Consider the following 13,638-nt stretch of genomic DNA (forward strand, 5'->3'; position numbering starts at 1 on the left):
TAAAGAGAAATATTTTGTGGCACTCCCATTTAAATAAATATTATCTGTTCTGAGGCATGTTCCCCCTGTGGTAGCTATTTCCGAGCTAAACGCAATCAGTTTGCTAGAATTTGGCATCTGTCACCGTAATTCTGTTTTGATAGTGGTTAGAATCTTCTTAATGTACTCTACTGTCTCTACAATAAACAGCAATTGCTTCCTTTTCTACTTTCCCCTTTCCACTTGTTTGGAAGTTCAAAGACTACAAAAAGCCATTAAGTCAACACAAACAGAAGCTGGATTTCTGTATCACAGCTTGAAACCCTGCGCTTAGTGAAACCAGTCAGGTCACAAGGCCAGAGATGGGAGACAAGACAGGAAGCATATGCAGAGACAGAGAGTCTCATGGAGCCAACTCTGTGACCCTTTGCAAATTACTGCTCAGAAGAATCTACACCAGCCAGAGAGGCACGTCCATCATCACCACATTGTGCTGGCTCTCAGTAATTCTTTTCAACTGTTTAGAACGCACATTCGGGAGATCCTGTGTTTTGTTTTCTTGGAGAAATTGTAATAAAATCCTAAAGCAAGAAGAGGATAGAGATGTGGAAAAATAACTTCTAAAATAGAAATCACAGGGGTGGTGCCTTAAATCACAAGAAGACAGTGCTGAATCTGCTGAATGAGTAAGTGTTCTGAGGCTAAAACAGATCCTGCATTCACTCTGTATAAAACAAATAGAAGTAAAATATAAACCTGCAAGGTTGTTTTAAAAAGCAGGACACTCTGGGATCTTCAATTACTGATTTTACTTCTTGTGTTTTTTTTTCCCCCCTAAACCCTGCTCTTTTTCCTTATCCTTCCCACATACACTGAGACTGGGCCCTTAAAGGTCATGGAAGGTATGTGATAGTCATTCCTGCTTTTTGGAATCACACATTAGAGTCACTTTATTAAATAAGGCAGAGCTCATCAGTTTATCCAGACCCACAGCACAGAGGGCTGGGTTTGATATCAACAGCTCTCAGGAGCCTTCCTAGTTCACAGCAGTGTATTCAAACCTTGATTAGATTTCAGGAATGCAAGAGGAAATATTTAAAAAGTTTCCACATCCCAAAACATCAGGAGTGCTCACAGCAACCGCCCAGGCAGCGGATATGGAGGATGGGGCCCAGCCGGGATGAAGGCTGTAGGCTCCCCTCTCGGTTCTTTGCTCCTTAGGATCAAAGCACCTGCTGTCCTGGCTGTAGGCATTTCCCCAAGAATGACCTTTCTTTAAAGCTGGGAATAGTCCCCTCTCTGACTCACTGATGTATCTCACACATATTTATCATGGAGTTTTGGGTCTGTGCCCAGGCTCCAGGCAAACAAAGATAAATTAGAGAGAATTTCTATCCTGCAAAAAGCTTTAGTAGAGGGATACAAAAATACCGAGAAAGGAAAGAATAAGGAAGAAAGCCAGCCCTGAGGAATCTCTCTCTTACATCTCTCTGTGCACACGGACGGGTTGGTGAGACTGCGACTGGCATAGTGTGTCACGCAGCCTGAGTGACACAGATCTGTTTGTGTGTGTTTTATTCCTTTTCTCTCTTCCTTGCCCCCAAGTGCAATCTTGGCACCAGAAATGGGGTCCTATGTCCGTCTCTGTCTATCAGCATATCTCTACGGTTCTGGTTGGAGAGAGTCAATGCCCAAAATCCAGATTTTTAGCTTAATCTGAAAGGTTGAACATTCTGCCACACTGAATCTAAGTTCCCACTGAACAGCCCTTAACAGAATTCAGAGCTGGTGACTGTCCCTGTTAGGTCCACTCACACTTGGGATTCTTCATGGACCATTCTCTCTAGACATTCTCAAAGAAAAAAGGAGCAGGGGTGAGGGAGGAGGAGGATGCGAGATGAAAGAAAAATGATATCAGAAATGGTTGAACCCTGTAGTTAGTTGGAAAAATGATGGCGGCCTTCATTTGGACCCTGGATTGTGGCACGGTTACCATCTACCATGCTCTCCATTACAAATCTAGCTGCGAGATCCCCCCCTGCTCCCTGGCCTTGTTAGAGTGATCAATATGCTAAATTTGCATTTTACATAGATCACTTCCTGCTGAATCCCAGGAACTGCCCCGGAACCTTTTGTGACCAGCATTATCAGGGTGGACCAACTAGATAGAACCTAAAAAGATTGCTGGAAGCCAGCGGAGGAAAAGCAAACTGGTTCTTATAATTCAAAAGGTGGCAACTCAACAGACTTAGAAGGTGGATCCCAATCAATTAGAATGTTCTGGAACTGCAAGGAGAGGAGAATTCCAGGTCATAGTTTATTTGCCATTTTTCATTACACCTTAGTCTTTCTCTCATCTGGCCTTTACTTGCCTAACCAGGTATGGAGAGGAGTTCATGGTAACTCTGTTGCTGAAGAAGAGCTCAGTAGACTAACGGGAACCTTTTCCTATCTTCAGCACCCGGGCTCATTCATAGCAGGATTCGCCTGCCCATCTGATCGCTGAGTAACACACATGGGTCATTACAACACAGTTGTAACTGCGGTCTGGACATCCCTGTGACATACAGGGTTCCAGAGCACCACGGGATGAAATGCACTGTAAGGAGAGAAAAGCAGCCGTCACGCTATTCTAGAACGCCGGCCTCGGATTCTCCAGTGCACCTACAATGCAAGGGAACATCCTTTCTTTCTCTGCAGGTTCCTCTCTCTCCTTCCTTCCATGTGGTGAATTCACCCTGTTCTGGGGGGAACAAATGTGTGACTATTTAAAAGCCACACCACCAGGTATGTGCATGAGTCTGTCTTCCCTGTTCTTCTCACTGATTTGCTTCTCAGCACACCAAGTCAGGAAGAAGTCTTCAAACTGAATGCAGAGAAAGCTCTTTAAAGGATTTGAAAATGTAGACCCATTCCAAGTGCATGAACCGAGACTATTACAGTCAATTGTCACATATAGGTCCTAGCACTCGAAGACATGTTTATTCCGGGATCATGTAGAAAATGCCTGCATCTCTGTGTACGCCACCAGAAGCTGATCATGGACAAAGACAGTTGGGAAGACCTCGTAAACCCAAAACATTTAGAAGATACTATATTGCACAATAATAAAAAATACCTTTTAAAAATGAAGATCATTTTACCTTTTGCTTGGTCTCAAGATCTCTGTTCTTCTTTTCCAAGAGATAGCAGCTTGGGGAAAAGCATTTGGTTTGCATTCGATAACAATGTCCCCACCAACTTGAACAATTGAATTTTTTTTAATGGGATTTCTGGAGAAATCAGGTGCAGAGGCTAAAAGCAAAGTTAAAAATTCAAAGTGTTAAATTATTTAATTAACACGTAGTAACTGGAGAGAGAGCGCTCAGTGTAATACATAGAATCTAACAGTTTTACTCAAGCTGTCCTAGGGCCAGTTACTGGCACCATTTTGGAGTCCCTGCTTCCATTTGTAAAATGCAGATGACAGTAGATATTCCCCGAGCCAGTCAGTGTGAGGATTAGGAGAAGTAACAGCTGTAAGTGCTATGGCACAGTACCTAGCACTGAGTCTGTGCTCAATAAATGTAATTCATTTTCTGTGTTGGTTGTGTTCATTGCAATAACAGCAGCAAGTTGGTAGAGAGGGAGCAAAGTAGAAAAAGCCACTTTCCTAAACATTCCTGTATTATAAATATCGTACACATGCTTAGGTAATGTTCCACTTGCCATTGGTTTTGATAGCAACGATTCAATGCTTGACCATAAGAATCAGCCCAGTTTAAATCTCAAAATTTCCTTCTCAAACTACAGCTTCCAGGTTGAGAAGAATCACTTTAGCTTGGATAAATTTATTTTTAGGGCTTAGTACCTAATAAATATTCAATGAAATACTGTGACTAAAGGAAAGAAGAAACCCATGAATGAGCAATGCCCAGAAGCTCCGTACAAGTGAGTCTTCTTATTTACTTCTTCCTTTATTCCCTTTCTCCTTCCTACCACTTGAAAAAGCCTTGGGTTCAAAGGTCAGGAAGTCACTTACAGTTTCAGATACCACTCTTTGGATTTCACAAAGCCTCATTCTTGGGCTCCCTAGTCTCAACACTGCCTATTACAGGAACTCATTTTCCTGGTTTTCTTTGGGGTCCAGATGGTCTTGTGACCAAGTTCTAGTTAATGACCTAAAGGGAACTTGCTATAGAAGCTCAGGGAAAGTTCACTTTTCTAATCAAGAAGACAGGCGTGGTCAGTTCGTCACCTCCCTCTTCTCTGCCCTGCCGCAGACTTCGATTCTGGAGTCATCTTGACACTGTGTGTACCACGTGAGGGACAGGTGTGGAGAATCTACTGCCAAGTTGATGGACAGTGCCCCTCTGCATAAAGTAAGCCCCCCTTCGTTAAGTCTCTGCACACCGTGATTTTCTTCTTGTGTGCACAGGAAGCTAAAAGTATCCTTCCTGCTTTCCTTTGCAGCTGAAAATATTCTTAATGGCTCCAAAGCCTCATGCCAGAATCAGGGTGGAGGAATCTCTTATTTGAACGCACCCCACAGTAGGCTGTTCCTCAAACATTAATGTGCTTCCCACACAGAATAATAATTGCCACCTTAAATTGCGTGAAAAGCTAATTTTGACATTTCTCATTATTTCAAGACAAAGCATTTTCTAATTCACAGGAAAGTTCTGTGCAGATCATGTATAATCATAGCTCGCTATAAGGTCACTTTCCATTTTCTGGTTGGAAATGAATGACTTACCTAAAACTCTCAACTCTGCATTTGCATAAATGATCTGATACTTGTTTTCTGCAGCACATTGGTAGACACCAGAATCCGACACATTCAGCATAGTTATGATGAGCGTTCCGTTTTCTATTTGAATTCTCTCCTAATAGAGGAAAAATGAATATACAGGTACTAACTCATGAATATAAACATTTGCTTAACCAGAAGATGTTATTAAACAACATTTGTGCAAATCTCTGAAATGCGATACTTTGGTGTATTATTGCATGATTTTGAGCAGCTTTCTGAAGTTTTAAAAAAATGGAGATATACTTAAAACAATTTTAGTGGCTAGAATATTTTATATTTTTATGTAGGAAAATTGGCATTGTCTGCACAGAATAGCTATTAATTTTGTGTTGTATGATATATAAAATATTTGGAAAACTCCACCAGTCCAGTAATTAAAAAAAAAAAAAAAAAACACATGGTTCACAGTGATACTGTATGGAATCATAGTTAGAATATTATCTGGACTTCCTACGGTAAATCCTTGAAAAGACCTGGAATGTGACAACTTGACAATTTGCTACTTGAATCTCAAGTAGGAGGATAGGAACTTTCCCTTACTGTAGCCTACTGTAAAGAGAACCTCGACAATCAAAATCTGTTACTGAACTCCATCTGGGGTATAGAGATACAATTTTGAGTATTAAATTGAAATGGTACAGGGTACAAATATAACTTAAAACTAAGTATTTCCAGGTAACTTTCCCATTTTCCTAGGATAGTAGAAGTAGGCTAGAGGAAAGAGAAAATGCTAAATAAGAAAGGATGCAGGACAAAATCCCACTAAAACTAAAACAAAGAAAAGCATTATATTCAGCATCCAAAGGACAGATGTCCATTACGACTCCAGCTAGGTTTACCTGTGCAAAGTAAAGTGGAGGATTTACAAAATTCTCTGGGTAACTGAAGAAAGATTTAAAAAAAAAAAAAAAAACAACTCTTATGATCTGAATATTGTAAAGGAAAGATTTAAACGTGGATAAACAAGTTTTAAACATTTAAACATTTAAACATTTAGATTTAAACATGTGGATAACTAACTCACTTCTGTACTTTTCTGTGGTTTTAGAGACAATCATCAGTTTCTCTCAAAGTAAGATACCAGGTAGAGACTAAAATCCTGAGTCCTGGTATTAGACAAAGTTTAGAATGTGCTAAGTTTTACTGTGACCTTGGCAAAGTAATTTAACTTCTCTGAGACTCCTTTTCTTCATTTGGGTCCTGGTATTTGACAAAGGTTAGCAAATTAATTCTATCTTTCACAAGTTGCTGTGTGACCTTGGCCAATGGCTTAACCTCTCTGAAGCTCCTTTTTTTTTTTTTTCATTCTATGTAAAGGAGAAGATGCTGTGAAGATTCAATAGATGGCATATGGAAAATATCTAATACAGGACCTGACTTACAGGAGAGCTCATAATGCTAGCTATGAGAATGATCATTACGATACTGCTGAATTCATTTGTTTTCCTGACCCTGATTTTTTCTCATTTGTAAAATAGGGATAATAGTAATAGATACTGTGTGGGATTGTTTAAGGGTTAAAAGGTAACACAATAGCTCCTTTCCTGAAATATACTAAACATTGGATGAGCGTGAGCTCTTAGTGTCAATTACGATTAGTAACAAAACTTAGCAGAGCCAGTAACGTTGGCAGAGCCACAGGGCCACTTACCTCTGGGTTGATGCGTTCGCCGTTCTTCAACCACGTGTACCAGGGAGCTGGCTTTCCGCTGGCTTTGCATTCCCAAAACAAGCTGTCATAGATAGACAGGTATGTATTTTGGATTTTTTGTTCCCATTCTGGAGGAGCTGTTTAAAAAAAAAAGGCAAGAGTCACTTGCCAGGCATCGCCTGGGACCCTGCTCTATGTTCCACGGACCAGGTTAACTGGGTCCGGATGCAGGACCTACGTGTGATTTGAGGGAAGGGACCCAGGGGAGCTTCAGCAGGGGTGACGGAAGTCCCGTTGCAAATATCAGTAGGTGTCTGACTGAGGTCACACGTTTGCTGTCTCTCCTTTGGCTGAGCCCGTATGATGACTTGTAAGTTGTGACAGAAGGTCAAAATGGAGAACGGGGACAGAGAAGGACGTCATGCTCAAGGTGAGGACAAAGGTCAATTTAGAAAATATAGGTCAAATCTGAACCTACGGAGGGCAAAATCTGCTCTCTGCTAACACAAATGAAGCATATTTTTATATGAAACAATTATAGCTCAGTAGCTGGGAGCATCAACCAAAAGGGAGCCTGCACATCCTACCGCATGATAATCCAAGACTTTTGGATTCTTTGGAGTTGTACGCAGATGCAGTACCTAACTTTGATCCTGAGCATAGGCCTTCCAAAATCTTATTTTCCAATCTGAAAAAGTTACCAAGACAAAAAGAAAATAAGGTGGTATGAGCTTTATTATCGTTCCTGCAAAAAGAGAGGGTACGCATTGTCTTAAAATGAGTATTTATTCCAGGAAGATGACTGGAAACTGCCCAGATATGCTCATCGAACCCTCTCCTTTATTTATTTCTATCCCTGGATATGTAGCAGATGAGTTTTCCTTGGAATCTTTGGCAACAACTAGTGAGATATTTGAAATGAGTAATTGCAATTAATTTGATTGCAGTAGATTTTTCAGAGTTAAGATAACCTGCTCAAGATGACCAACTCAGAAAACAGAGAAGTGGAAATTTGAATTCTATGACGATAGCCTAAGTAAAGAACTGGTGTGCAGGATTTATTTTGGGAATGCTATCCCCAAAGGAGACTATCAGGAAAAGGTAATTCAACAGGGAAGGAGAGAAAGTCAATGCAAGATGAGGTATGGAGCTGACCACCATCATGCGCTATTTGACCCCATTCCAGACTTCTAAAGAGTCTTTGCGCTTTGCCTCCTCAGGGAAAGTCAGGGGAAGCATGTGTTCACTAGCTTCTGTTCATCGTCACCTACGGGTAGTGCTGGTATAGACTACCGGCAGGGACAGAATGCACACGCAAAAGTGCTAAGCGGACTCCGGAAGGAGACAAAAAACTCTGATCAGGAAAAGAGAGGTACTCAGTGTGTCTCCCCCTGTCACGGTACGCCCATAAAATGCAGTGTTGAGCTGGTCCCTGTAGCAATGGCTGGAATAGAAATGGACCTGAGAGAACCTGCAATGGTGTACCACATAAAACTCAAGACTGTCTGACTTCCAGGCTTCTCCACCTCTTGGAAGACAGTGGTCCTTCAGAGCCCCTCTCATGGAGTAGAACACTTCAGGATGCCCCGGGTGTGGGGAACTAAGGGTTGGATTTTCACCTGTGGACATCAGTCAAACATCCAGTTACAGAACATGCCTTCTAAATCCTTGAGGGATGGATCAAGGCAACTCTTTACAAACAGGGTGTGGTGCTCACAGTGAATCTTGTTTCTGTGTGTTATTAATAAAATTGAAATGCCATAATTTTATTCTTCTTTATGGCTGAATAATATTCCATTGTGTAGATATACCACAGTTTCTTTATCCATTCATTTGTTGAAGGGCATCTAGGTTGGTTCCACAACCTAGCTATTCTGAATTGAGAAATAAATAAATAAATAATTCTAAAAAATTTAAATTTGTAGATACTCTGAAAAATTGTCCTAATACATATGTGACCTGGGAGGAGAAAAAAAAAATGTGTACTTATATAAAATCTCTATAGCTTATAAAGATTTACAATCTAATTTTTAGCCTTGTGTCATAATTCTACCATTAAAACATTTATTTATTGAATGTGAACATTGGGTGCTTCCCATCTTGATGAGCAAAGGGTTCAATCTTCAACTATATGGGAATTACATGAACAAAGAACTTAGAATCTGGTGTCTACTATGGCAGTGCAAATTCTAGATTTTTCTCTTCTATCAACTAGTCGTGGAAAGTCACTGGACTTGGCTGGACATGTTCATTTTTTTTGTAGCGGTAATAAAACTTTAGAGACAACGTGTAAAGGGATTTTAGAGATTACTGATTTGTGAATTATAACTTAAGCAGTAATATAATGAAAGAGATCGCTTGAATTTTTCAGGTGTTCACCAGCTCTGTGATAACTGAGCCAATTTTTTCTTCTTTTTGGAACACTTTAGCAAAGCAGTTAATATGTGATTAAGAAGTATCACGATCATCTGATTGACTAATTAGCCATCATCCGTCCCCATAGGGACTGTGTGGATTCTTTACAGGGCATGGTGAGATGGCGTGCCAGGGACTTTGATGACCACGTTGAGGGGCTTTGTGAGACTAAAAAGAACCCAGTCTTAGGAGTCCCTTCAAGGTCTCATTCTTGGACTTCACAATCAGTATCCATGAGATCTACTGCAATTCTTCTCAAGGTTTCTTGCCTACAGTACCACTAAAAGTGATTTCTACCTCTCAAGATTATTGTTAAGAATTACATAATTAATATATGCAAAATTCTGCGAGAGTATTCCCTTGAGTATTTTGGTGCATGTCTTAATTATATCTTTGTCTGTTAAATAGAAAAATGGGAAATATTTATTAAAAACTAACTTAAACACTTTAATACCATGATTCTACTGGAAAATAAAAAAATCCCAATTTCCTTCTTACTGTTTTATTGACAAAGGATACTTAATTCCAAAGACTTTCATTAAAAAGCAATTAGTATTGAAAAAAATGTCTTTTCTTGGCAAACACTGATAAAGCTGTTGTGGAATTATTGGTAGGAAATCATACTCTCTATATAAAATAGTAGTTTCCATTTTGGGTTAAAATTGGAAAGTCTAAAAGAAATGGAAAATAATATAACCTTTCAAGGTACAGTGTGTTTTCTACACAGGACACTGAATTGGCATTCTCATGATTTTTCTAGTTAACCAAAAGATAATTATTTTTTCCAATATCTTTGTCATTGATTCTAAACATGTCACATAAGAGAATATTTTTAGACAAGTATTTATACACTTTAAAAATGTTCTGTAATGCAGGCATTGGATTTATCAAAGATGTTAAAGATGCTTTAAAAGCACATCCTTTTAAAAATATCAAGGTATATCATATGGTTGTTCTGATGTAAAAAAAGTAAAATGTTCCAAGCAAGTGTGTATTTTGGCCTGGGTGAAAGGAGAATGTGGACAATTTTTAGATCATTTATTCATTTATCATCACACTTTAGTTCATAACTGGTTTGGTACATAAATATTTTAATGAGGTTTTAGCCTTATTTTTCTGTCACATGGGCAAAGTCTGAAAAAAATGGAAACAATACTGCAAACCACCATTTAATATTATATTTTTCCTATCACTTTTCTCCTTCATTGGTAAGTTCCACTCAGAATGATAATTAAGATGGCCATCGGCTGCTGCTGAATGTTTTATGGAAGATATATTGGAGTCCCTGCTACCTTGTATTATAAAGTTTCGTGGCTTCAACACGACACAGCTGATGTTTCCCAGGCAATGGGGATCGACAATAGCATGCACAGACCCTGCTGACATTAAGGCTGTATTTTAAAGAGGGTCATTCCTACCTGTCAGTCACTGCGTCAAGCATCCAACCTGGAAATGCAATCTCTCCCCGGACACTGGTCCACAACATGATAATGACGTCTGCTATTCACTCAGGGATATGACTGAATATTTTATTTGCTCACCATAGAAAATCAGCTGACCCTTCGCCAGGTTCCTTCCTCGAAGGTTGCCTGCCAGGCACTCATAGAAGCCTTCATCTTCTTGTTGGAAGTTGGGGATTTCGAGGGTGGCTTTGGATTTGCTGTATTTGACCTTCCCTGGCAACGGGCTTCCGTCCAACCTCCTCCAACTAATTGCGGGGACTGGACTAAACAGTTATACCTCATTAGAACAGACGACGGTTTAGTCTTTATGTCAGAAGGATAAAACAAGAGCATCCTTAAAAACAACTTTCAAGAAAAAAGTGCAATCAATTGGTGGTGTCCTGACTAGTTTTCCAATCACCCAGTCATTCACCATTCACTCATTCATTTATCAAACCATTGATTAAGGATCTGCCATGTGTCAGTCACTGTACTATGCTCAGGGAATCTGTTGATGGATATGATAGACACGTTCTCTGCCCTCGCATTACTTAGAGACTAGCAGAGACGCATAACATCAAACAAATAATGCAAACACATACATTTTCAATTTATAACCGAAATGAAAGGAATAGGAGGAAGAGAGTAATAAGATCACATCAATTTAAATGCAGTTGTCATGCAAGTTCTTTGTGAGAATGTGACACTTAAGACTAATCAGGTTTTACATTGATTTGTAGATTCTAAAGCAAACGTGCAGATACCTCTGTATCGGAATTGATACCCAGAGATAACTAGAAACATACATGATAGGTGGCTAGATTATTAAGGGGCATCAGTAGAGTCGAACAGATCCATGTGAATTGGGAATGCACTTTCTATGACCCTCAAAAGATTCTACTAATTTATACACTATTTTAAAAAATGAAGATGAATTTACACCATACCCTATCTCCTCTTAGAAAGGATTTATAGTTATTTTATCTGTAGAAATGGACTCTAATATCCCACATCTGATATTTTTAGTTTAATGTGGATCTCTTTTAGTAGAACAAAAATAAAATTTGTAGCACCTGAAATAAAATATCCAAGCATAAGGAACCCTGGTGTAGAAGTTCTCACTCTTATAAAGAAATCCAGGTTTGAACCAACATTACACCAGGAAAACATTTACTTATCAACTGTCTGTTTGCAGAATGAATCTACGGTCGATTTACACGAATATCTCTCCTCTTCTACTGTCCAGCCATTCCCATTTCTTATAGATGTTCATGTGATTTAAATTTTTCTAGTCTACTTATATTTCAAATTAGTAATAAGTCATTCTGCAAAGCCCACTGGTAAGTGCTGCAGGATATGTGGGTTTCTTCAAGTCACTGAAGACAACACAGGTGAATCATCAATCATACACAAAGGTGTTGACACAAGATTCGTACAGTTGGAGCAGGAAACAGCTCCCCCAAACGGGCGATGACCCGGGAGTGGCTTTAAATAAAGCAGGAAAAACTAATGAAGCCCTAGGAATTCTCACTGGCAAAACACTATGACCCTCCTGTGAACATGAAAGACAGAACCCAGAAAATCATATTGCACATCAGAAATCAGGTCCTAATAAATGTTTGAGTCCTCTATTTTCCTCATACATCTCATATGACCATACATTTACCATTATTTTGGTTAAACACAAGATAAAAAGAATTACTATCCTAAATTTACTTTCTGCCCTTTTAAAAAGCTTTGTCACCTGCCAGAAATTTAGGTTGATATTGTATGAACTGGGTAAATTCCATGTAACAATTAACCTCGGCTAAATGGTTTTCTTAAACATTTTATGGAATACCTAACCAATAAATAAGAAGTCCTAGGAGAAAATTCACTTAAGACAGAAGGATGTCTGGTGACTTTCATGTTATGTGTGATAGCATTCACTGCGAACACATACATGCATTGTATATGTGAACATATTCATGTTGTTATCTATGGGTTGCTGGGATATGAATTCCTTTTACTCTCTCCTTTCTCGGCTTATTTCTATTTTCCATGAATTTCCCACAATGAGCAGGCACGACCTATGCAACAAAAAAATTTCAAAGGAAATTCATTTACAAAGAGAAAAATAAACAGAAGCTCTTAAACTGGCCTGAATGCATGATGCTTTGTTGTCTTTTCATGGCAATGTAACTCTCTGGCTTAGGACAGATGTGTACAAAATATCCAACTAAAAGAGCTTCAAACCTGAAGTACTCAGGCAAGAAAAAAATAAGTTAAGTTCAAATTATTATTATTTTTTTCTCCTAGATTTGTCTTAGTACTTTATATCGATGGGGAATATGGAAGTCATTTTTGCATTACTAAATACCCACATCATAATAATTGTAATAAAATTTCAGCAAATAGCTGCCCTTTATCAAACACAGCCTCAACCAGCACCTGGGCACTATGATGTATGGACTCTTCCTGCAGCTAAAAGAGGCGGAGCTGGGATCTGCGGTTGTAGGTTGCTGCTCAGCAGCCGCTTACCTCATCAGAAGACAGAGTGGTAAGATCCACCCATAAGAGTCTACGTATTTGTGGTTTCACAAAAGTGGGTTTGCATGGCAAGGGGCCCCCTGGGTGGAGTCAAGAGGAGAAGAGTTCGACTAGTCCCAAATATTCGGACGTTCCCACTGAGAAGGAACTAAGGGACAACTTGGGGCTCCTACCGGACAAGCACTTTACCCTTGAGGGTGGACAAGCCCTTTCCTGTATGGACATACTGCCCCATAGACGGGAAAGTGTCAGAGCTGGGCTCCTGACCCTGCTAACCCTTATGCACCCCAGGTGCCCCAAGAACCTTCACATCACCGGCTGCATCACTTGGTAGAAAATACCTTCAAAGTCAGGGAGCCGAGCCCAACTTTGCAGAGAGAGCAGAAAGCACCCAGGAATTTGCGAACCCTGCAGCAGCCCTAACCAGGAGCGGGCGGTCGGATGCTGGGTATAGATACTCGGGCTCCCACGCCTGCACTGTGGGACAAGGCTAGTGTCACCTGTGGTCTTTCCAGAATGCAGGACTAGGTTGATCTACCTTCTGTGGCCCTTGCCAGGCTATTTTTCCTTCCCTGCCCCACTTCTCCATTCTGCTTTTAAGAATTTTTATATTCAATTCTGAAAAAATTATCCTTTCAGGGTCTGTGTCTTGGAAAACAAACCGATGCTTCTTTGAGTTTCAAGGCCGAGTGCAAGGAATCCTTAAATATGTCTCAATATGGTGTTTCTATATGGGCCACAGACTCCCGTAGAAATGGAGTCCGCCGAGTTGAACGTCAATGGCCCAGAAGATCAGAAAAGGAGCAGGGGACCTCTGTGCAAAACCAGGC

The 13,638-nt window shown here is 39.9% G+C and overlaps 1 protein-coding gene across 4 annotated transcripts in view; it reads right to left on the bottom strand.

Moving 5' to 3' along the window:
- Positions 1-13,638, bottom strand: part of LOC306650300 (contactin-6) — a 299,252-nt gene that overhangs the window by 66,857 nt on the left and 218,757 nt on the right. For 3 of the 4 annotated variants that reach the window (XM_079122184.1, XM_079122185.1, XM_079122187.1), the window contains 4 exons: positions 10,379-10,563; positions 6,423-6,559; positions 4,715-4,844; positions 3,123-3,273 (listed from right to left, as the gene is read on the bottom strand). In XM_079122184.1, coding sequence (XP_078978310.1) covers positions 3,123-3,273; positions 4,715-4,844; positions 6,423-6,559; positions 10,379-10,563 — 603 coding nt within the window. The remainder of the gene's footprint in view (positions 1-3,122; positions 3,274-4,714; positions 4,845-6,422; positions 6,560-10,378; positions 10,564-13,638) is intronic. The other variant, XM_079122186.1, reaches the window with a different exon arrangement.

The sequence above is a fragment of the Sciurus vulgaris genome, assembly GCF_902686455.1.
Source record: "Sciurus vulgaris genome assembly, chromosome: 19".
Taxonomy (NCBI): Eukaryota; Metazoa; Chordata; class Mammalia; order Rodentia; family Sciuridae; genus Sciurus; species Sciurus vulgaris.